The 23,729-nt window shown below is 37.5% G+C and overlaps 1 protein-coding gene across 9 annotated transcripts in view; it reads right to left on the minus strand.

Annotated features, from left to right (window-relative positions):
• The window catches only part of NOL4 (nucleolar protein 4), a 289,083-nt gene that overhangs the window by 26,953 nt on the left and 238,401 nt on the right, over positions 1 to 23,729 (minus strand). For 8 of the 9 annotated variants that reach the window (XM_024580310.3, XM_024580311.4, XM_045187810.3 and 5 more), the window contains one exon: positions 7,395 to 7,575. The exons of the other annotated variant lie outside the window; for it this stretch is intronic. In XM_024580310.3, coding sequence (XP_024436078.1) covers positions 7,395 to 7,575 — 181 coding nt within the window. The remainder of the gene's footprint in view (positions 1 to 7,394; positions 7,576 to 23,729) is intronic. 9 annotated transcript variants of the gene reach the window in all.

Below are 23,729 nucleotides of genomic sequence, written 5' to 3' on the forward strand. Positions count from 1 at the left end.
CTTTTTAATTTCTCTGCCTTCACATTTTTTTCTTGAACATAATACAATCTGCAGGGTTTATGTTCCTATTACACTAGTTTAAAAGGTTCTGCAAACATTGTATCTTTTTAAATTTTTGATGTACTATTTATGCTGCTCAGTTTCTTTGGGGTTTGAATTCTGATGGTCTTCATGTGCTTTATAAATTGTCAGATGAGTGGCTAATTCAGCCTGGTCTCTTGAAGGCTGTTGCTCCCTTCCATGCTTTTCAGAAGATCCCTACAAATGTCACAATTAGGCATTCTCAAACTTAGGGTAATGGGAGCTGTCAGCTGTCAGATATGAGGTTGGCATATCTTATAATGCTAATCTTCTCCTATGTCCTATTTAGCTCCCAGGATTTATGCATATGTATGTAGCTGCTTTCTCCACAGCTCCAAATCTGTTACAGGGCATGACTATTCTGATGTCTTCAAAATGGAAAAATAAAGATAACATTTTTAAGAATCAAAGTGTTGGGGGTTCCCAGAATTTATGAAGAAAGCCCCAAGTAAAGGCAATCACAGGCCTGATCACTCTAGCTGTCTTTCTGTTAAAACAAGCAAAAAATAAACAAAATCAAAACAGTAACAGCCAACCCCAGTGCTATAGGTAGTATGAGTTTTTGAGAAGAAAAGGTGCTTAGAGCTCCTCCACAGTATGGATTGAAGCATTTCCCTTGCTATCATTACTATAGCAAGAGTCCTTTCTCAAATATGAACTGAAGAAATTCTCTTTGGTTTAAGTCAAAAGCTGTTATTTGCAAGACTAGTGTTTTGCCATTTTATTTGAAACTCAGTGATACAGCCCAAAGCCATTGCTCAAAGGAAGCCACATCATTTTTGATTTGCTGCATGCCATGCTTGTTACTCTGCTCCTCCTGTTTCTTCTCAGCAATACACAGTCTGAGTTGTTCAAAGCTGTTCTTTGCTGTACCCTTAGGAGGTCTTTATCTCATCATACTAAAGCCAAAAGATGTATCAACTAAATACTCCAAAAGTCAACCTGTGTGACCTTGAGTGAATCACCTAAATTTCCTGGCCATTTTTTTTTTTATTTAATGCCTTTAAAAAATAAAGAGGTTGCCTTTACATTATTTTTCCAGTCCATTTAGACTCTGTCCATGATAATGGGGGCTTTTGTGAGGGGAACACTTACAAAATGGACCCCACCATAAAACCATAGTATTTACATTCAAACTGAAAACTTACAGAACCTTATTTCTAACCACTTATATGGCTGCATATCTGGAGTCCATACCAGATGTCTTACGTGAGCACTACTGAATGGTATGATTGAGGAATGAGTGCCAATGTGTTATGATTATATGTGTATGCACATGCGTGGACTGTGGTACGTGCTTCAGATAACAACTTCAGGATGCTATGAGAGTTATTACGATACTTGATCTAGACTTGGAGTTCAGGATTTAAGAGATGAGTAATCAGTTAAGGGTGGGGGCAAACAAAATCAGGTCAAGCAAAACTTCAGGTCAGGGGGAACACTGAGGCATGAAAGGCTGGATGATGTCATTTTCCTAGAACAATGAGAGCCCATAGCAGGGTATTAGATAATGAAGTGATATGATCACATTTTCATTTTCTTACAGATTACTTTGGTTTCTCTGTAAAGAATGGGTTGAAGAGCAAGAAAAACTTTTGGATTCCTGCTCATTCATAGCAAAATTTTTCCTTTATATTCCCTTTCAATTTTTACTCAGGGTTGGCAGTTGCCCCAAAGTTCTCCCTAACTTTTCAAAAAACTCTCTCAAAACATTCTCACTATGTCTTTAATCTTTTTTTCTCTGTATATATTATCTTTTTTATGCCATAAGTAGCTCTCTTCCTTTGTCATGAAATCACAGTGCTTCCTCCAACTTGCTAAATAAACAGAGCAAAGTGGGGCATTCAAAGTGTGTGGGCCCACAGGGCGCTGTGTCGGAAGGGCCTCCTGCTTTGTTTCAGGCTCTGCTGTCAGCATCTTGAAATACTTATTTTTACAGAAGAGGGCCTACATTTGCATTCGGCACTGGGCTCCCAAAATTACTCAGCCACGTACGGAGCAATGATACATTGCTCTGGTCACATGTGAGTAGAGGTGAGCAAGAGTTCGTTCTATACTCTTCTACCCGTCACCGCCCTCCAAAGCTTCACCCACTTGTCTTCACTTTCAGCACCACCACGATCAGCCAAGTCCCCACTGTCTTTTCCTGAGACTGCAGAAATAACTAATATTAGGCAAAATAGACTTTCAAACGTTACCAGTGATAAAGAGGGGTATTTTACAATGATAAAAGTGAATCCACTAAGAAGACATACCAAACAATATATGGACCTAACAGGAGTCTCAAAACAGATGAAACAAAACTGTCAGAACTGAAGGCAAAAGTCAACAATTCAACAATAGTACTTGAAGACTTCAATATCCTTCTTTCAATTGTGGCTATAAAAACTAGGCAAATGATCAACAAGATTATAAAGTCTTAACACTATAAACCAACTAGGCCTAGTGTGCATTTACAAGCTACCCCACCATCACCAGCAGAACACACGTTACTCTGAGGTACACATGAAATGCTCTCCGGGAGAAACCATGGTCTGGGTCATAGGACAAGCTCCACTAAACTGGAAAGGACTGAAATTATATGAAACGTGCCATCTGGCCACAGTGATAAAACTAAAATCATTCACAAAGACATTTGGGAAATTCATGAATGTGTGGCAATTAACACAGTTCTAAATAACCAATGGGCCAAAGAAGAAATGATAAAGGAAATTAGAAGTTACTTTGAGGTGAATGAAAATGAAAATGCAACATACAAAAACTTATGTGATGTAAATAAAGTATTGCTTAACAGGAAGCTTAGAGTTGTAAACATCTACATGTAAAAAGAGAAAACATGCCTTCAAGCAAATGGCTTAACTTTTCATCGTACGACGCTGGAAAATAAGAGCAGACCAAACAATGTAAGCAAAATGAAGGAAATAACATATATGGGAATAGGAATCAATGAAATAGGGAATAGAAAACAATAGAGAAAATCAATGAAATCAAAGCTCGTTCTTTGAAAAGATTGAGATACAAACTCTTAGCTAGTATATCACCAAGAAGAAAAGCGAGAATACGCAAATGACTAGGCTTACAAATCACAGAGGACGCATCACTATTGACCTTCCAAAAATAAAAAAGGATTACGAAGGAATATTATGAATAATTGTGCCAACAAATTAGTTTATTGACATGGACCTATTCCTGGAAGTACACAAACTACCTAAACTAACTCAAGAAGAAATAGATAATATAAGTAGACTTTAGAATAAGTAAAGTATTTGAGTTAGTAAGCAAAAACCTCCCAGATCTCCCAACACTATGTATTGAAGAGACTCTGGTACATTTACACAATGGAATACTATGCAGCAGAAAGAAAGAAGGAGCTCCTACCTTTTCTGACAGCATGAATGGAACTGGAGAATATTATGTGAAGTGAAATAAGCTAATCAGTGAAAGACAAATACCATATGATCTCTACTTATAAAAGATATCTAATGAACAAAATAAACTAATGAGCAAAATAGAACCAGAAACATGGAACACACTGACAATGGCCAGAGGGGAGGAGGGAGAGGGATAACAGGGGAAAGAAGGGGGAGGGACTAGTCAAAGAACATGTAGGAATGACCCATGGACATGGACAATGGTGAGGGATTGACTGTGAGAGTGAAGGGGGCTGGGCGGAGGAGGGCAAAGAGGTAAAAACTGCGACAACTGTAATAAAATAACAACAAAAAAGATTTAAAAAATACCTCCCAGAAAAGCCCAGGCACAGACAACATCACTCCTGAATTCTACCAAACATTTAAAGTATGAATACCAACAGTTCAGAAACTCTTCCAAAAAAAATTTAAAAATGTAGAATAACATAAGAAAAATCATCACACCTATAGTAGTAGTATCACAGAGGGAAACATTTAGCAATAAAATAAAAAGAAGTGTAAAGCTTCTACTGTAAATACTATGAGACATACTTGAGAAATTTAAAAAGAATGAAGTAAATGTAAAGACATCTCACATTTAGTCTGTTATTTCCTCAAAATTTTAAACTCAGAGTTACTGCATTTAGAACCAACAATTCTACTTCTAAGTATATACATAAACATTGATTATATATAATATATAATGCACACACATTAAAAAGTTTACAGCAGCATTATTCATAGTAATCTAAAAGTGAAAAATGTCCCACTGCCCATCAGTTAATGAATGACTAAACAAAATACAGCATATCTGTAAATAGAACACTATTTGGCAATAAAAAAGAATGAAGTTTTGATACATGCTATAACATAGATGAACCTTGAAAATATTATGCTGAGTGAAAGAAGCCAGACATAAAAGACAACTTATTGTGTGATCCATTTATTTATATGAAACGTTCAGAGTTGGTGAGACGGTCTATTAGTGCTTACCACGTATGATCACTTAGCAATACCTCAGTACTTGCACCCATTATACAGAGGATTAGCTCAGTAGTTTACAGTGTGGACTTTGATGTCGGAATGCCTGTGTTCAAATCCTGGATCCTCCCTTTATTAAGGAGGGGCTTTGGGCAAGTCACCCAACCTCTCTGAGCCTCATAAAATAAATTTTAATCATGTTAGAAAAAAGGAAGTGATGCCTGGGCATTCTATTTTAAAGGGGACAGAAGTTTACTTTTATAAAAACTTCCTCCAAGTTCCAGGACGTATTTCATAAGACTGTGAAAGGATTAAATAGAGGTTGTGCGGAGGTGCTCAATAAGTAGTATTAGTTATGTGTATGCTAAGTGAATTAATTTAATAGATGAATTGTTTTTTTTAAGCACGATGACAAAAAGTTTTGTGTCAATAAAATCTTTTGATTATATTCTCCCCCTCCCCCATTTTGTTTTTTTGGTGGTTAAGTTCTGAACTACTTATCAGTTCTTACTTCACATATAAAATATTTTAGAGTTTCCGGCTTTATAGGCTAAAAGAATTTTTAGCCTTTGTTTATGTTTTCCTTTTCTGATCTTGGATTTGCTCTCGCCTGCTGATTTGCTGTTCAAATAAAAATAAGGCTTGAAAACAGCTGAGAAGGCTCGCTAGCTTTTGAAAAACTGAATGTGCACTTGAAACTAAATTTCTTTCCAAAATAAGCTCCTTCCTTTTTTCCCTTCCACTTAAGGCACTGCTTTTTTTGAGCTGGAAGGCAATGGATAATAGTCTAAAGCTAAGGAAGGGATCCTGTCCTCAGAGGACCCGAATTCTAGGGCAGACCTAAGAGCTCCAGCCTTCCAGCAGAATCACTCCTGAACACTAGTAATGCAGTTTCCTCCCAAATTTATCAAAATCCCACCACGCCTAATTCAACTTTTAGAATTCAGATTGGTGTTTGTTATCAGGCACTTTCAGTGGAAATGGACAGGAAATACCAGTTCTCACTGATGGTACAAATAAAAGGCTGTGCAGTTTTTGTTTAAACTCACTGATTTCACCTTTGTATCTACTTTGCCCCCTGCTGAAAAATCACAGCTTTCACTGATACCAACATAATTATAAATTTGCTTTAAACCACACACACAGACAACAGTCCCAAAATAACAATATGGCTACTGAAAATAATGTAAGGTTTGGCCTTATGCTTGCGTACAGTGGAGCACAATTTTTGAGATCACCTGGAAAAGTCCCTTCCTCTCCATGGGGCTCTGCCAACCACTCATTAAACAGATAAGAGTTCATTTACATCATTTGTACTGCAATATTAGGGATTCTTAAAATCAGTCTCTTTCCTAATTATATAAATATGTAAATTGTTCCAACGTTAAATTTACAAAACAAAGTTAAAAAAACAAGTATAAGCAGATAGTTCTGGCTTATTTTCCTTTCCCCATACCATTCTCCCTCACCCCTGCCTCTGTGTAAACTTTTAAAACCTTCTGCTAATATTCACTAAAGAAGGATTTATATAAGTACTTTTCATCACCTGGAGCATATAAAGACATTTTTTATTACTTTTTCTAGCTACCTTTTACTCTGTTTGGATGCACTGTAATTGAATCAACTGGCCATCTGTTGATGGACATTTTTATTGGCAATCCCCTTGTTTAACTTTATAAAAAACACTAAAATGAATAGTCACGTGCGTGTCTTTTTGTATTTTTGCCAGTGTGTCTTTGAGATAGATTCCTAACAACAGACTCCTAAAGAGATTGCTGGGTCAAATGGTAAACGTATGCGTAATTTTGCTAGATATTATCAAATTCCTCTCCAACTTTTTGCATTTCTACAAGCAATACATGAGTACACATATCTCCCATAGCTTTGTCAAAGCACATTGTGTAAACATTTGGATTTCTGCGCATCTGCCAGAGAGAAGCTGTGTTTTTCTTAGGCATGAGTGGGCTTGAGTAACTACCTGCATTGAAGGGACATTTACATTGCTTTTTCTGGGAATTGTGCATTCATATTTCTAGCCTTATTTTTTTGTAATGTATAGGTTTGGGCATTTCCTCTTTTTAGAAGATCCTCAAGTCTTAACCTATTAATCCTTTGTAGTATACAACAGTTTTTACAGTTTATCATTTATTTTTTTTTTACTGTATCATGTGCTTTGTCATAAAAAAATGGAGTGTGTTTGTGTGTGTGTAATGAAACTCATTTCCCCTGGATTTTAAGTACAGTTTAGGAAAGCTTTTCATGTGACCCAGTGATAAGAAATTCACCCATTTATTTATTTCTAATATATGTATAGTTTTGTATTACACTTTTGGAATTAATTCTACATAAAAGCTTAAGAAATTCCTAAAAGTTTTCCAAGCACGAGCTAGGATGAGCTGGCTTCGTCCGGTACCCTGTTCCCACTGCTGGCAAGCATGCCACTGTTATCGGTGAGCTACTGGCTGGAGGGCCCTGGGTTGTTTCTATGTGGGTTTCAGGCTGGATGTTCTTAAGTACAGGGACTATGTATGCACATTTCATCAAGTCAGCAAAGTGCCTGGGCCTCCCAATTTTCCAAATTAAAAACTCAGACATTAAGAAAATGTGTCATTATTCTTGAAGAACAGGACATTACAGCTTTGGGGGAAGATGTTTGCTATTTCTCTAGGTAAGAATTTTTTTTAGTATAAAACAGCAATCATTCAGTTGTATAATAGTGCTGTTACTTCCAGCAACAGCCGCAGAGTAGGGAGCTATCCTTGTAGGGAGATGGATGTTATGTATTAAACAGTGTTGTTTTTAGCAGATTGGCACTGACTATTGCTTATAACAGCACACTCATTTTCTTCTCCCAGGTTTAGAGAATTCACTATCCCCAAATGGACACACGCACAAAAGACACAATATATAATACAGACTCACCACTACTGGAAGCATCATTCAGATTCAGCAGTCCTCCTCCTAGCCCTCTGTAACTATGGTAACTGTAGGTCCCATTACCATTGATGTACAACACCTCCTGTGAGCCTGAAACCGCTGAGGCTGAATAAGTGGCTTGGGCTGCCTCTGGTTTACACTGTTTGTCAGCTGGAGCAGATTTGTCCTGCAACGACAACATTCCATTATGTGTCAAATCCCTGTGCTGTTTCACCTTGAACAGGACTATCTTATTGTTATCTACACAGCCGCGTTGAGTAAGAAAAAAATACACTAGTCAATATGAAGTCAGCACCTATCCACAACTTTTAGCAAAGTTTCAACAACTTTGCTAAAGACTAAACAACAAAAAGGAAAGCAAAGCAACAATGTGAGATACATTGGAGATGGAAAGATGGCAATTTACAATGCCCCACTGAATTTAAAATTATATGAAGAGAGTTGTTCACAGTAGCCAGGAGGTGGAAGCAAACTACATGTCCATTGACAGATGAATAAAGATACGTTATAAATACAATGGGATATTACCCAAACCTAAGGAAAGAGGGAAAGCTTGTCATTCCTACAACATGGGTGAATCTTGAGGACATAATGCTAGGTGAGATAAGCCAACAACAGATAAACAAACACTGCATGGTTGTACTTATGTGAAGTATCTAAAGTAGACAAACTCGAAACCAGAAACTAGAAGGGTGGTTGTAAGGGGCTGGGGCTGGGGGTGGTGGGGAGTTGCTCACTGTGTTGTCAGTCCTGCGGGCAGGGGCAGTCCTGGGGGGTCTGCGGGACGACAGCGTGCACATGGTCGACAATATTGTGCTGTGCGCTTACAAGTTGTTGGGAGGGTGAATGTTACGTTAAAATTGTTTTAAAAAGAACTGGCTAGGCTTAAACTCTTATCTGAAGAGAAATTACAATATGCAAGAAAACATTTGCAAAAGTTGACCTTCTTGAAATTTTTTTTTGTAGCCATCTCTTGCTCTTACACTTGCTCTCTCTCCCCTAATTTCTCTCCCCTTCTTCCCTGCATTCCTGCCTGCCTCTGTCCCTCTCACTCCTTTTATTTTAGGATTATAGCAGAATTTATTGTGTGCCAACTCCACAATAGGCCCACTACACACATCACAACATCCTGACAAAGGCTTGAATGACCCAGGCCCTGCAGTTTGTCTTTCTTTTCCTAAATTCCACTCGCTAGTGTCTATAATCTGTGCTTTGAAACTTCTAACCATGGTTAAGTTGTAACCAACCATGGTTAAGTTGTAACCATGTTAAGTTAAATTTCAATTAAAATAGAAATTTGGATAAAATTGTATATATTCTCAGTAGTAAAACAAATCAAATGATTTCTCTTCAGCCATGAGTTTATAAAGTCTAAAATATACACAACATACAAGGTCTGTCAAGAAAAAGTTCAACCATTGTTAACAAGAGTGGTTTGTGTGACATGGATGTAACCTAGCAGCCAAGGAAAATGGACTGGAATGTGCATGTGTGAACAATGACGACTTCACTGTACTAGTTAGTGGGGGTGGAAGATGCCATTGAGTGAGCACATGTACTGTGTGGCCATCACATTCAAAATGACCGAGTGAGAAGAGCAATGAATCTGCATCAAATTTTTCATTAACCTTGAACTCTTCCACAGAAAGTATTGGGAAACTATTCAGAAAGCTGCAACTATGGGCAACTGGTGACTGGCAGCTTCATCACAACAGGCTCACTCCTGCATCACATCTTGTGCAGAGTACTTCTACTGAAATAACAAATCACCCAAGTAACTCAGCCTCCCTACCACCCAGATTTGATACCCTGTGATTTCTGGCTTTTCCCCAAACTAAAATCACCTTTGAAACGGAAGAGATTTCAGGCCACCAATGAGATTCAGGAAAATATGAGGGGCAGCTGATGGCAACTGAGAGAACTATGCGAGCTCCCAAGGCGCCTGCTTTGAAGGGGACTCGGATGTCATTGTCCTGTGTACAGTGTTTCTTGTATCTTATATCTTCTTCAATAAATGTCTCCATTTTGCCTATCACATAACTGGATACCTTCTGGACAGACCTTGTATATGATTTCACTTGCCTATTGCATTCTTCATCTTTTCCTTTTTAAAAATATAACAATAATTATAAACAGATGTCTAGCAAATTATTAGGAGTATTTTTGTCTTAAATTTAGAGTGCATGTTTAGGAAAACTAGTAACTTTTCAGATACATTTTTTGTTGTTGTATCAAGTACTAGAAAAAGAGGAAACAAATAAGTTTGCTTTATGGACCCAGTAGTATTTTCATATTAGGAAATATTCTAGTCTTTCATGCAGTGGAAGCAATGCGTGACTATCAGATTTATGCAGTTAGGATCTTGCTTCTGTTGTTCTGATCTTTTCCACTCTGACTGATCTACTCAACTGCAATAATTACACTCAGCTATAGAACTTAGGCACATGATCTCTGAGCTTTTCACCTTTTCATTTCTAGATAAGTGAGATTATGAAATGAACAGCAAAATTACTCATTGTAAATTGAACAGAAAATAGAAATGAATTTTTCCAGCACCACTTTGTAAAATAAAACATGAGCTGACCTGAACTGGTGTATGAACTGAAATGTCTGACTGTAATTCCCTTTGGTCATTTACAAAACCTTAGAAACCGCTGGGAGGGCAAACGTTAGAACAACGCTTTTCTTGGGCAATACCGTACCAAGGAAGGGACCCAGATGGAAGCAAATTATGTTGGTATCACTGGCTCTACTATTTGGACTGGGCAGTCAGCAAATTCTAGATATTTTTTTTAAATTCTGAAAGTTACCCTTTGCTAGGAGAATGTACCCAAAGACAGTGGGTTCTATACCACAGCTCTCTAGAAAAAAAAATGAGGCCATGCACAGTAACTTTTTCTAAAGCACACAACACATATGTGTGCTTTTTGGTACTATGATAAAATTTTATATTACAAATAGTAAGGGAATTTAAATCATCAGCGGTATTAAACATGGTATTTCCAGGAATCTTTTGTTGCTGTAAGTGCGCACCATAATAAGTAGGTGTGGGGTAAGTAATCATACCAATTACTGTGCTACTATGAACAAGAATTAATAATAAGGCAATATTAGTGCTACAGCAACTATTAGAATCTTAGGATCTATTACCAACAGTCTTTTAAATGCACATTCCAGGGAAAGGATGAGCAGAGAATGATCAAGCCGATGATGGCTACACCTCATGCGACATCCGAAAGTCTTTATAAAGGTACAATAAAATGGTCTCACATCTAGGAGACAACGACTATCATATATATAACATATCCACCCATACTATATTACAATGTATCATATATATTATATTCATATTTTAAATATATTCACTAAAATACAGACATGTCGTATATATTCATTCAGTTTAAGCTTATTAAACAGGTAAAGCTTATCAAAAGATTGATAGATGGATATGTGATGTTTACATGGATTATTTTCATGCATACAACTTCTATTTCCTATAAAGTAGACTTTAAACTGTACGGCCTCTGGGGGAAACGTCTCCGAGTCTTCCAGAGGTTATGGGACGAGGGCACACAGCTGGATTCACCCTGCCTCCTTCCCCTTCACCCAGACCAGCACCTCTGCTCTATGCTCGTGAAATCACCGTAAGGCGGGACAAAAACCACTGGGCTCCGCAGTATTCCTTCTGTCAAGGCACACAGCCATTCAAATTCGGTAGGAAAGACGAATATTCTATACTTCAAAGCAATTTCGAGGTCCTTGGGAAGGGGCTGGCTTCAAACAATCCACCACTCGTGTGATGTCCCTGTTTCTTGACTGAAAATAACTTGAGCAACATAAGATTTCAGTTTCTATTGAGTTGGCCAAAAAGTCCATTTAGTTTTTTTCATAAAATAAAGGACACATTTTTCATTTTCACCAATAAATTTATTGATTTGGGTACTTTGATTATCTTGGCTATCTCCCACAGGGTATAATATTGATTGTTCTCAATCAATGTCTCCATCTGATCACTACCAACTTCAGCTGGTCTACCCAACCATGGAGCAGCATTGTCCAGTGAAAAATCTCTAGCATGAAACTTCACAAACCACTTCTCACATGTTCAATCAGTCACAGCACTTTCTCCACACTCTGCACAAATCTTTTTTTTTTTTTTTTGTATTTCAATTGTGTTTTTACCTCTCTTGAGATAATGAAGCATAGTATGCTGGAAATGTTACTTATTTTCTTCCATCTTCGAAATGGCTACACAATATTTGGTAAGGCTTTTTTTTGTTAAGCACGCTGATATAACAGCTAGTTCAATACAATCTCACACAATTGTTTTGATTGAAGTTAAAGACAAGCGCTACTGGAGCCATCGTATGGAAAAAGCCAAATGAACTTTTTGGCCAACCCAATAATTTGGGGAAATTGGTGGCTCTTCTGAAACACACCAGTCTATTTTTCTGTGATAAGAAAATGACAATAAAATACACTCACGGGAGAAGAGTTTCTTGATGAGAAAAAAGGGAGAAGGCGTGGTGGTCCCCACAATATTTTTTCATTGATATTTTTGTATAAAGAATTTGTATTATCAAACAAACACACTATATTTAAAATCTATCTCAGTCTTTCATTATTAACTGTTATTCCAAACCTCAGCAGCTGCACTGAGCAGCAGATACTGAATTCCATTAATAATCAAAACAGACTTTGTAGGGAGTCATTTGTATGTAAACAAAGATTTGCATTATTAAGCTCTTGGCCATCCACTATATGTTGACAAATATAACATGAAAATTCCAATAAAATTTAGTCTGTATTGTATTTTGAGCAGAAGTTTAATATAAAGTTAATTCATGTTTTTCTCCTAAATGAACACTAATATTGGTTTCAAAGCAGCACAGATTTTAATGACATAAAAATAAATATCCCCTGGAGTCACATTTTATCTCTGTAAGCAACTTTTAATAATCATTAGCTCCCAAAGTCTCAAAGAAACAGCATGCCCCCTGGGTTGCTATGAAGATTATTTTCAAAAGAGAATAACATTAATATGTTACAATATTGCATGTCCAGGCAATGAAATTTTACTCAAACAGAAAAAATCCTATCCCAGCCTTAATAAGACATATTCCAAATTTTTTTAAAATTCCATAAAAATGATTGATTGACCACCAACAGTGCACTAGATAATACAGAATTATCGATACTACAGATTGCTTTGATTCAGATTTCTTTGATTAAAAATATGCAGCAGATTAAAGAAATACTTATGGTGACTTGTATAATTAGGCTCTGGCCTTATCAATAAATACATCTTTCAAGGCCCATTCATGTTGTTACAAATGAATGGCAAGATTTCACCTTTTTATGGCTGAGGAGTATTCCACAGAGTGTGTATGTGTACACACACACACACACACACACACACGCACCCCACATCTTCCATTCATCCACTAGTGGACACTTAGGTTGTTTTCATTTCTTGGATCATGAGGGTATTGTGCTAAGTGAACTAAGTCAGATAGAAAAATACAAATATCTATGATTTCACTCATATGTAAAATATAAAAACAAAAGGAAAACAAACAAAAAAACGAAAACAGACTTAGAGGCACACAACAGATTTGCGATTACCAGAGGGAAAGGGGGTGGAGGGAGGGCAACACTGGTAAAGGTGCTCAACTGTACGATCACAAATGGAAGCCAGACTTTAGGTGGTGAGAATGACGCGGTGAATACAGCTGTTCATTCGTAATGTACACATGAAGCTTATATAATTCTATACACCAAGTTACCTTAATTTTTTAAAAATAAAAATATATCCTTGATGTATTAATCATGTATGTCATCTTTTTAAATGGCGTTACAAGAGGATGTGATTACTTACAGAGGAGGGCAACAGTGGTTTGAAAGCATAAGCACTGTCTGCTCATGACTGGCCCATTAACACACTATTTGAGCGGCGTGTCCGTAGTCCTTTGCACTCGACCCCAGGAACTGGACAGAGGCAAATTGCAGTTTGCTGAACCTGATCTGTCACTTGAGTCATTCAGGTGGTATTCCTAACTCACTGCAGATACCTAAGGAGTCCTCTACTCGAGTACCTCAGACAGACATTTTTAAAAAAATGAGATTTGCTCAATTCCACTTAACTTTCTGAAAATAGATTTCAAAAAAAAAAAATGGCATGGAAAATGTTACATTGTCTTACTGCATCTCCCAAGGCTTCTACTCTTTCTTAGACTTTATGTCCTCTACCATCTATTAAATATGCTGTGTGTTTTCATTATTTGTCTGTCTATAATCAAAACAATAAAACTTATTGCTAGATTCAATAATTTAGATACCTTCTGTTTGCCTTTTACCTTATATTGTTACAGCAGTTGGTGTTTGCGAGGTATTGCTGCATTTATATCAAATGACATTTTTAGTAGTTCATTATTGAGGTGGTGGGGCACTAGCGATCCACTTTTTTTAAGGTAAAGAAATACGCATAGGCCTCAAGCTCATCCACGCAAAACAGTAAGCACATGAATAATTCAGGCATCAATTTGCCTGAATTTTCTGTAAGATTGTTAGTAGATTTCTTTGTAGCCTATATGACAGAAGCATTTTTAACTTAAGTTACTGCTCTGAATTTCTCCTTTGCTCTCTATTAGTATTGATAGGGTGAGGGAGTGCAATATATTTCACATATAAACTGCTGGAAAACACCTCTACCTTCTAAAAGCTTTTCTTCTTCCATGGATAGTAATTGTTCCAGAACTAAGTACATTGCTAAGCATTTCCAGGGAAATTCATAAAAGATCTCAGAGAACCAGAGATCCCATTTAGACTGTTTTCCTGCTAAGAAAAAATTGCCTGCACTCAAAGTAAATGTGCTTATTACCCGCGATAATGAGAAGTGACTTATGATGGTGTCAACACACACACACGCTCAGGTACACAACACCACGCGGGAAGTGATCCCTTTCATGTCAACGGGAGCCTTCCGTACAGTCTCTTCCACTTCTTGATCACACAAAGGATTAAACTGCCAACACAGAAGGTGGATCTTTGCAAAGATGCTTCCAAACCCACTAAGATAGGTAGTAAAGACAGTGGTGTTTTGACTAAATCCAAGGAACCATGATAAGGTTTGAAATAACAGAGAAGCTGGACTCAGTTTGTTTCTGACTTGAGAAACCAAAATCACAGCAGTATAGCTGCTACCCCGAGTTTTATTAAAGTCTTTGAAGAACAGGCTATTTATTGTATTGACAAACCCTCCCCGTAGCAATATTTACACACAAACATACTCACATGATTTTATAAGCAATAGAGGTTTGTTAACTGTTGCCTAAAAGAAAAATACAAAATAAATAGGGTCCCCGACCCAAATATGTATGGAAACACAGCTGGCAAGAAGTAAGCAGGTACCCTGAAAAGTTATCTCCTCCAAAATTCTCCATAAAGTTTTATTTTTAAAATATAAAAGTGGAGACTTAGCATTTTTAAATTACAATTTCAAATGCAATGTCCTGCCATTTAGTTACTGGACAAAAAATTCAAATTTAAAAAAGTTTTCTTTTTTCTATATGGGTTTCTAACAGTCAATGTTGAGCTGCTATATTGATATGACTAAAATGAAAATTTAAAAGTAATGTTTGAGGTTCTAAAATCTGATTACAGATATAAAACTTGTAAATTAATTTTACATGTGCATTATAGTCTTTTTCACCTCAGAAAAATCTTTCCGTTTGAATAAGGCAATACCAAATTGATATCACTACCATTCAATTTTAATATACATAGTGGGGCAAAAATAAGCTTACAGTTTGTATGGGAAATATTGCACAATAATTAATAAATCATAATACAAGATAAACTCTGTGTTTCACATACAACCGTAAACCTACTTTTGACCCACCCTGTACTTTTGGTGTATGTTCTTGTAATCATATTTTTGTTTTTTGAGTTTTTACTTTTCATATTCTAAATAAATCTACATTTAGGAAAACTCAAAACACCTTTGAAAACACTTTATTTTCTATGGGGTTTTATGGATTAAAAAAACTTTCTTAAATTATTTTTCGCATCTCCTTTAACCATCTTCTCTTCTGTGAAGAAGGTTCCCGTACTCCCTGTGTGGTGATTCTACTGCGGGCATGCTTTCAGGTACTGACGATGTAGCTGTTACTCTCGAACTCTGACTTCCATTTGCAGCCTTCCCTCTGAGGCTCATGCCTCAATTTCCTATTATTCAGTTATGTCAAATTTAATATTTTGAGATTAAATTCATTTTCTCTTTCCTCCAGATACCCATTGCAAAAATTTTTAATTAAAAAAACAAAACAACATCTGTTCTATCACCAGTTTCTTGTTCTAGTTAACACATCATGCCAATTTTTTTTTTCTCTTGCCCTGGCTCCCCTCAATCACACAATATCCAAGTCCTCCCGGCTCAATCTTGGAAACCGCCTGCGGTGCCGTGCATCTTGGCCACACTCCTTGCTAAGGCGTGATTCAGAGCTCCAGAATCTCATTTGCTGCTGTGCTAACCTCCTGACCAGGGTTTACTCCCTAATGTCTTATCCATGTCTTCTCAAGTGCATCTATTTAAATCACTTACCATGTTAATTTATCTTTAAAATCTCTTGAGATTTCTTTCCTTCTCCCAGATTGAAACCCAAAATTCCTGACATCTGAAGCTCTTCAGAGTTGAGAACAATCTTTCCAGCCACATTTTCGATCACTTCCTCTTCTTCGCTCTATACTCTCTGATTGTAACCGAAACTGAAAAATAAAATCTTACCACTAATATTCTGAGCCAGCTAAATTGCCCTGTGTGTGCACCAGTATATAGCAAGCAAGTTGCTCAGAACTGTCGTACATATATCCACTGAGTTTGTTATTTAATTTTTAATCTTATTTCCAGAATTTTAACACATGTATGTCATATTAAATAACAAAGTACATTTTTTTCTTAAAAGTTTTTTAGTCTTTTTTTACTTTTTGTGTGAAATGAAAAAGTGTTATCTAGATACAGCAGGCTTAGAAATGGCTTTCCTCAAAAGTAAGGGGGTGGGGGGAGATGGTATTTTCCTTTCTTCACAGCCTTACTAACCTAAATTTCAGATTGACAAAATATTTTTCTCAGTAAATCTCTGATCTCTCCCCCAGATACCCTCCAACAAAAGAAGCAGGGCATATTTGAAATTCTTGTATATCTTCTCCAGTATACAATTATCTTTATGAAAAAAATGTAAGAAAAGCAAATAGAGAATAAAAGATAACCCATGAGAAAAAAAAATTGTATGAGGTCTGTCTACAAGGTATCCAGCCATGTCATATGAAAAATAGAGACATTTATTGAAGAAGATACAGGATACAAGAAACACTGTGCACAGGACAATGATGCCTCAGTCCCCTTCAAAACAGGTACCTCAGGACCTCACACAGTTCTGCCAATCACCATCAGCTCCTATGTCATATTTTCCTGAATCTCATTGATGGTCTGAAATCTCTTCCCTTTCAAAGGTGATTTTAATTTTGGGAAAAGCCAGAAGTCACAGAGGGGCAAATCTGGGCGGCAGGGGGGCTAAGTCACCTGGGTAACGTGATGTTTCACCAAAAAACCGCACCAGACGTGATGCGTGAGTGACCACCTTGTCGTGATGAAGCTGCCCATCACCAGTTGCCCATAGCTGCAGCCTTCTGAATCATCTGAATAGTTTCCACAGAGGAATGTTCAAGCTTAACACAAACTTTGACACAGATTTGTTGCTCTACTCACTCAGTCATTTTGAATGTGATGCCCACACAGTACACGTGCTCACTCAACTGGCCCCCCACTGACTAGTACAGTGAAGTCGTCATTGTTCATGTATGTGGATTCCTGTCTACTCTCCTTGGCTGCCAGGTTACATCAATGTCACACAAACCGTCCTCATTATTAACAATGGCTTAGACTTTTCCCGGACAGATTATATATATGTATTAGTTCTTTCATTCTCGATTGCTATAGGTCAAAAGACCTTGAACCAAATATCCTACTAAAGATGGGAAGTCTGAGGCGTGCCAGCACATTTACATTCTAACAATTGGTAAATTCCCTCCAAGCAAGACTCTAAACATGATAATTATGTTAGAATCTTTAGCTATAAAACATTACAGCTATAATCAAAATTCAAAATAAATATTAGTTATAATAAAAATTCAGAACAAATATTTTTAAACTTTGAAAAGCACAGTAGAGGTTGATGAGACTTTTTTAGAGCAGTTAATCATTAGCTACTACATAAAGATCCCATTAACACAGTAATTTCAGGAGATTAAGGCTAATACCTACATAATGGTTATCTGGAGTATGATGTTGGGTAGCACGAGGTACATTGTTTCTCTACACTCTAATCAAATCTGTGATAAATAAAGGGGCTTTATATGGGATTTATTAGTTTCTGGTAATTAATGACTATTCTCTGATAATAAGGCTACATATTTATTTTATGTTGTCCACATAATAGGTATATATTATTGATTAATGCTCAAAAAACTCGCAGGCATTAATGCTGTTTGACTAAGATTTTCATTCAAATAAGATAAAAATAATGCATGCCACTTTTAAAAGATAAATTAAGAGAAACAAAATGACTTTGTTTTCATTTCCATAGATACCAATTTTCCAAAGCACAAGGTTAGGCTACAATTTTTGGTCAAATTATGGTTGGTCAAATTCTGGTCAAATATAGACATCGTCACCAATGGCTATAGAAGCCTAAGTCAACAAGACTCAGGCCAAGTACTTTATTTATTTTTTTTAAGATTTTATTTATTTTTAGAAGGAGGGAAAGGGAGGGAGAAAGAGAGGGAGAGAAACATAGATGTGAGAGAGAAACATTGATGGGTTGCCTCTTGCACATGCCCCTGCCATGGGCCTGGCCTGTCCTGGCCCACAACCCAGGTATATGCCCTGACTGGGAATCAACCGGTGACCTTTCAGTTTGTGGAACTACGTCCAACCCACTGAGTCACACCAGTCAGGGCTCAGGCCATGTATTTTAAAAGTGACTATTTATTTATCCCACATGTCAGTTACTCAAAATTTTGTAAGTATGGTCTTGAGATTATTCACCACTGACTTAAGAAAATTAGGTTGAATTGGTAAACAGACACTTGAAAAATATAATTAAAGTTTTCAAAAATTGTGGCTGACAATTTTCATCTTTTTCACCTTTCTTTTTGAGCAAGTAGAGATACTTGACTAATGATGTTATTTCAACACTGATGTTGGGAGGTAATCATAAATGGTCTCAAAATTAGAAACAGGTGTGCTGGCATGGTTGCATGAACAGAATGAAGAACAATCCCTTCCTCCTGTCATTCTATATCATGAATTACTTCATACCTACTTTTGATGAACATTATGTTCAACCACATACTAAGCATAATTCTGTCTGAACCGTATACCTTGAAGGAGCCATCTAATTGAGATCTTAATTCCTACACAATGGAATAAAAGCTTACAGATTATTCTAATTTAATTTAAACTGGGCATAAAAATCACCCATCCATTTTGATATTTCAAGTATATTAATTATGAAATAGTCAAACTAAGGCAATTAGAAAAGCCATCAAAATGGTGATGCTTGAATTATTGAGTGATAATGCTTTTACATTAATGTGAAACTGAATTTTAAAGGGAACATGCACCAGACAACTTGAAATAATCTAAAAATAAATAATCTAGTAACAAATTTAAAACACATTGCCTGACTGCATGTGGATGTTAAGTGTGTATGTAAGTAAATGCTATGCCTTAAAAAGAAAAGTTCCTCTCCTTAATAGTGCTGCTTCTGTTACTTAGAACTTAGTTATGGGAGGTGCTCTGATTTCCCATGTTGACTGTGGATATAGGGTATGAGAATATCGCTGTTGGCTTATTTCTTCATATATCAGATATGAAGTTTGTATTTTTTCCCATGAGAAAGTCATTTGTTATTCAGGAAGTCATTAATTTTTAGAAGTTCTCTAACTTTTCAAAATTATACACAAGTAAATCCATTAATGTTAAACACTACTTGTATTTGGAGAGTAGTGGTATAATCTTCCTTAAATCTAAGGAAGTGGATGTCCAAGTAGGGTCCAAGATGGCAGAGGAGTAAGTAAAAGCTACACTATCCTCCTCCTGGGACCAACCTGGAATTACAACTAAATTGGAGAGAAACCATCCAGAATAACCAACTGAACACTAGCTAGAGAGAAGCTTTATAATACAGATAGACAGAAGAAACCACTTCACCACAACGTGACTTAGAGTGCAGAGGAGGCACGCGCGAGTGCTGGCCGGGAGACCATGGGCAGCAGTTGAAGTTCCAGAGGGATATTTCAATGGCCAGGGGGTTCCCCCTGGGAAGTGTAAGGTCTTGACCCCAAGCTGGGCTCCCCAGCCTACAGCACCAGAGCCAGAAAGGAACCCAGATAACATGCAGCTGTGAAAAGCAGCAGGGTTTCTGTCTGCCAGGGAGAGAGACCCGGAGATGCAGAGAGACTCGTAAAGGGCCAACACAAAATCTCATTTGTAGCCACTAAGCCTGGGCCCTAGGAAAGGGAGGACAGAGTGGACGAGAGACACTTGAGGAGAGTCTGGGGTTGGTGGCTCTGGGGAGAGAACTGAAGGGACAGCTAACAGGATCTCTGTGCTGAGTCATTCCCCACACTGCAGGAGCTATCTCTCTCAGGCAGAGCACTCTGAATGGCATCAGCCTGAGGGGTAGCAATGCCCCTGCCTGCAGGAATTACTCTGCCCCACTCCGTGTTGTTTAAGCCTGTAGCTGATTAGTTTAACAGCTAAGGCAGAAAATACAAAGAAGCAGCCAATGTGGCGTTGGTGGTATAGTGGTGAGCATAGCTGCCTTCCAAAAAAGCAGCCAAAGTGGGAAGACAAAGAAACAGACCCCAAATGAAAGAAGAAGAAAATTCTCCAGAAGAACTAGATGAAATGGAGGTCAGCAATTTATCAGATAGAGAGTTTAGGGTAGTGGTTAGAAGGATACTCAACAGCATAAAAAAGACATCAAAACCATAAAAAAGGATCAGTCAGAAATAACTCAATGTCTGAAATAAATAATACACTGGAAAGAATAAACAATAGGTTAGATGGAGCAGAGGACTGAATCAGTGTTGTAGAAGACAAGGTAGGAAAAATAAAACCCAGGCAGAATAGCAAAATGAAAAAAGAATTTAAAAAAAATGAGAGCTTAAGACAGATTTTGAATGCCATGAAACATAACAACATCTGCACGATGGGAATACCAGAAGCAAAAGACAGCAAGACAGGGATCGAGAACCTATTTGAAGAAATAATGACCTAAAACGTCCCTAATCTGGGGAAGGAAAACGTCACACAAGTCCAGGAAACCCAGAGCATCCCAAACAGGTTGGACCCAAAGAGGCCTACACCAAGACACATCATAATTAAAATGAGAAGGCTTAAAGACAAGGAGAGAATCCTAAAATACACACACACACACACACACACACACAAAAGCAGGTAGTTACCTACAAGGGAGCACCGATTAGATTGGCACCTGATTACTCATCAGAAACATGTCAGGCCAGAAGGGAATGGAGTGAAATATTCAAGGTGATGAAAGCAAGGATTTATAACCAAGGCTACTCTACCCAGGAAGGCTATCATTTAAAATTGAAGAACTATGGAGCTTCCCAGACAAGAAGAAGCTAAAGGAGTTCATTAACACCAAACCAGTATTACAACAAATGGTAAAGGGCTGGCTTTAAGGGGAAGAAGAAGAAAGAAATGAGTGTCCAAGAGGGAAGGCCTTTATGAAAAATATACATAGGCCAATTAACCAAAAATGAAATTAAAAAAAAAGCAGTCATGTGAAGATTTAGGAGAAATGCATCTGTGTGCATGTATGTGTGTGTGTGAACACAGCACAGAAATTCATTCCATATTTGATCCAAAATGTTCTTCATATCCAAAGATCTCTGACTATGATCCACACAGTTTGGTAAATTATATCATGGAAGCATTCACATAGTTTAGACTAAAACTTGCCTTACAAGAGGAAATTGCAACAGCACATGTTTTTGCTGATGCATTGAATATTCTCGATTCCCCCTCCAGATGCATTCTCTTAACCACTAAGACTCCTAAGAGTATAACCACTATGGACCCAATGCAGCTAGCCTCACTTGCTCTCTGGCTGCCCTGATGGTAGTTCAGAGGTTGAGAGTTGAGAGTGCTTGTCCCTTCACAGTCCAGCAGCAGCTGGGTTCCTCTACCATAGAACCTGCATCCGATCAGACAGCCCCTCTCCGGGCCTCAGTTTCTATCTGGTTCTGCAAGCAGTGTCCGTCCATTGCTCCTCCTGGCTTCTCTCACTTGCAAGTCCTACTGTGCCTCACCAGTGTCTTCTTGAATCCTTAGCCCATCTCACACCTATGTAAATGTCCCTCTATGAAACACTCTTCTCTTCAATGACCCTTTGGAATGTTATCTGTTGCCTGCAGGTACCCAGAATGACACAATGCTGTTCATTAGTGAGCCAACCAATGAAAAATGCATATACTTTTTAATCTAAATTTTTATCCCTACAGTATTAAAACTTTTCTCTGTGTTGTTTGTATTCCAAGCTACTATTCTCATTTTTTAAACCAAATTCTCTAACACTAAAATAAAACTCTTTGAAATATTTTCCATATCATCAAATTGATCAGGTGTTCCATCAGTTCTGTATTTCCCCTGGACATCTCTCTCCTGGAACTCTTTATCCTGCTAGTCCAGTCTGGCAAGGTTATTCTCTAGGCCTGCCACACAGTGTCAGCCCAGGCAGCCTTCCACTTCCATTCTGAATCTCCTCCTCTTGGATTCAGTGACTTCCTCCTTGGCTGTGTTATTGTTCCGGTGGACAATATTCTCCAATGGCTTTCTGAGAAAGACTCTACAGAAGATATATGCCAGATAATTATCTGAAATTATTTCTACCCTTATGCTTGATTGATAATTTGGATGGACTATCATTCTCACTTTTCCAGCCCTAATTGTCTAACTTCAGCCAGTTGTTGGTCCTCCTACATTGATCTTTTACTTTTCTACTTCATCTTCCATTCTTTGTCTAATTTTTGAAGCTTCTGAGTAATTTCCCAAATGATTTTCCAATCTTAAAAAAGTTTGACTATATTTTTTACATTCTCAGAGTTTCACTTTATCTGTTGTTCCTTTTTAAGCCTTCATTTCTTATTTGAAGGAAATACCTTTTTAAAAAATATCTCTGAGGAATATGGACCATGTTTTGCTTCTGCAAAATTTTCTTCTGCTCTTTGATTTGCTTCTGATATCTGAGTGCCAGGATCCATAGTTGCTTTGCCTCTCTGGCTTCTCAATTTTTGAGGGAAGAATTCTAGTTCCCTGAGTGGGGGAAATACCTATGCTGTCTTCATTTTTGGAACTAAAAAGTGAAAAAGGCTTGCAGCAGAGATATATTGCCTTCAGTTTGAAAAATGTATTCTGTCCATTTTCAGTATATTGTTCCTGCTGTTATACCCAATATCCCTTTTGCCTCTATTTCTCTCTCAGAAACCATTCACAGACTACTTGGGTGGGAAGCGGGAAAGATCTCTTGGTGATACAGAACTTGGGAGAGGACCTGAGGTCTAACGACTGCTTAGATATAGAACCAATTCTCCTATTTTCATATTCATGCAAATCCACTTTCTGTAAGACCTGCTGCCTTCAGTTATCAGACTTTCCAGGGTCTATAGGGATTGAATGGTTTCTTTCTTTTTTTTTATTGCTGTTCAGTTTCAGTTGTCTCTTCTTTTCCCCATTGCTCACCCCAGCCCCGTCTGTCCCCACTCCCACAGTCAATCCCCCCCCATTGTCCATGCCCATGAGTCCTCCATTTGTGTTCCTTTTCTTGCCCCATCCCCTTCTTTCCCCCATTAGCCCTCTCCCCCTTCTGCTCTCATCATTGTCAGTTTGTTCTTTATCTCCAAGTTCCTGGTTATCTTTTGGTATCTCTCTCTAGCCACTTTTCCCCCAAAATTTGATGGAATCTCTCATCCTTTCCTGAGTCCTCCTCATTCCCTTTCTCCTTGTGGATCTACACTCTTTATATTTGCAGTCATTTTAGTGGGGCGGGTTGGAAGGAAGTTAAGGTAAAGCCAAGGATTTGTTTTTTCCATGTCAAAATGTACATACACTTTAAAATGTTAATATCTGTATCAGATTACAGGTTGGAAAACTTTGTGAAGTAATGCAGTATGTTTAGGATTTCAGTAGCTACATTAAGTATATCTATTTATCTGAGATTCTTGTCATTTCAA

This window comes from Desmodus rotundus, chromosome 10, assembly GCF_022682495.2.
Source record: "Desmodus rotundus isolate HL8 chromosome 10, HLdesRot8A.1, whole genome shotgun sequence".
In the NCBI taxonomy this organism is placed as follows: domain Eukaryota; kingdom Metazoa; phylum Chordata; class Mammalia; order Chiroptera; family Phyllostomidae; genus Desmodus; species Desmodus rotundus.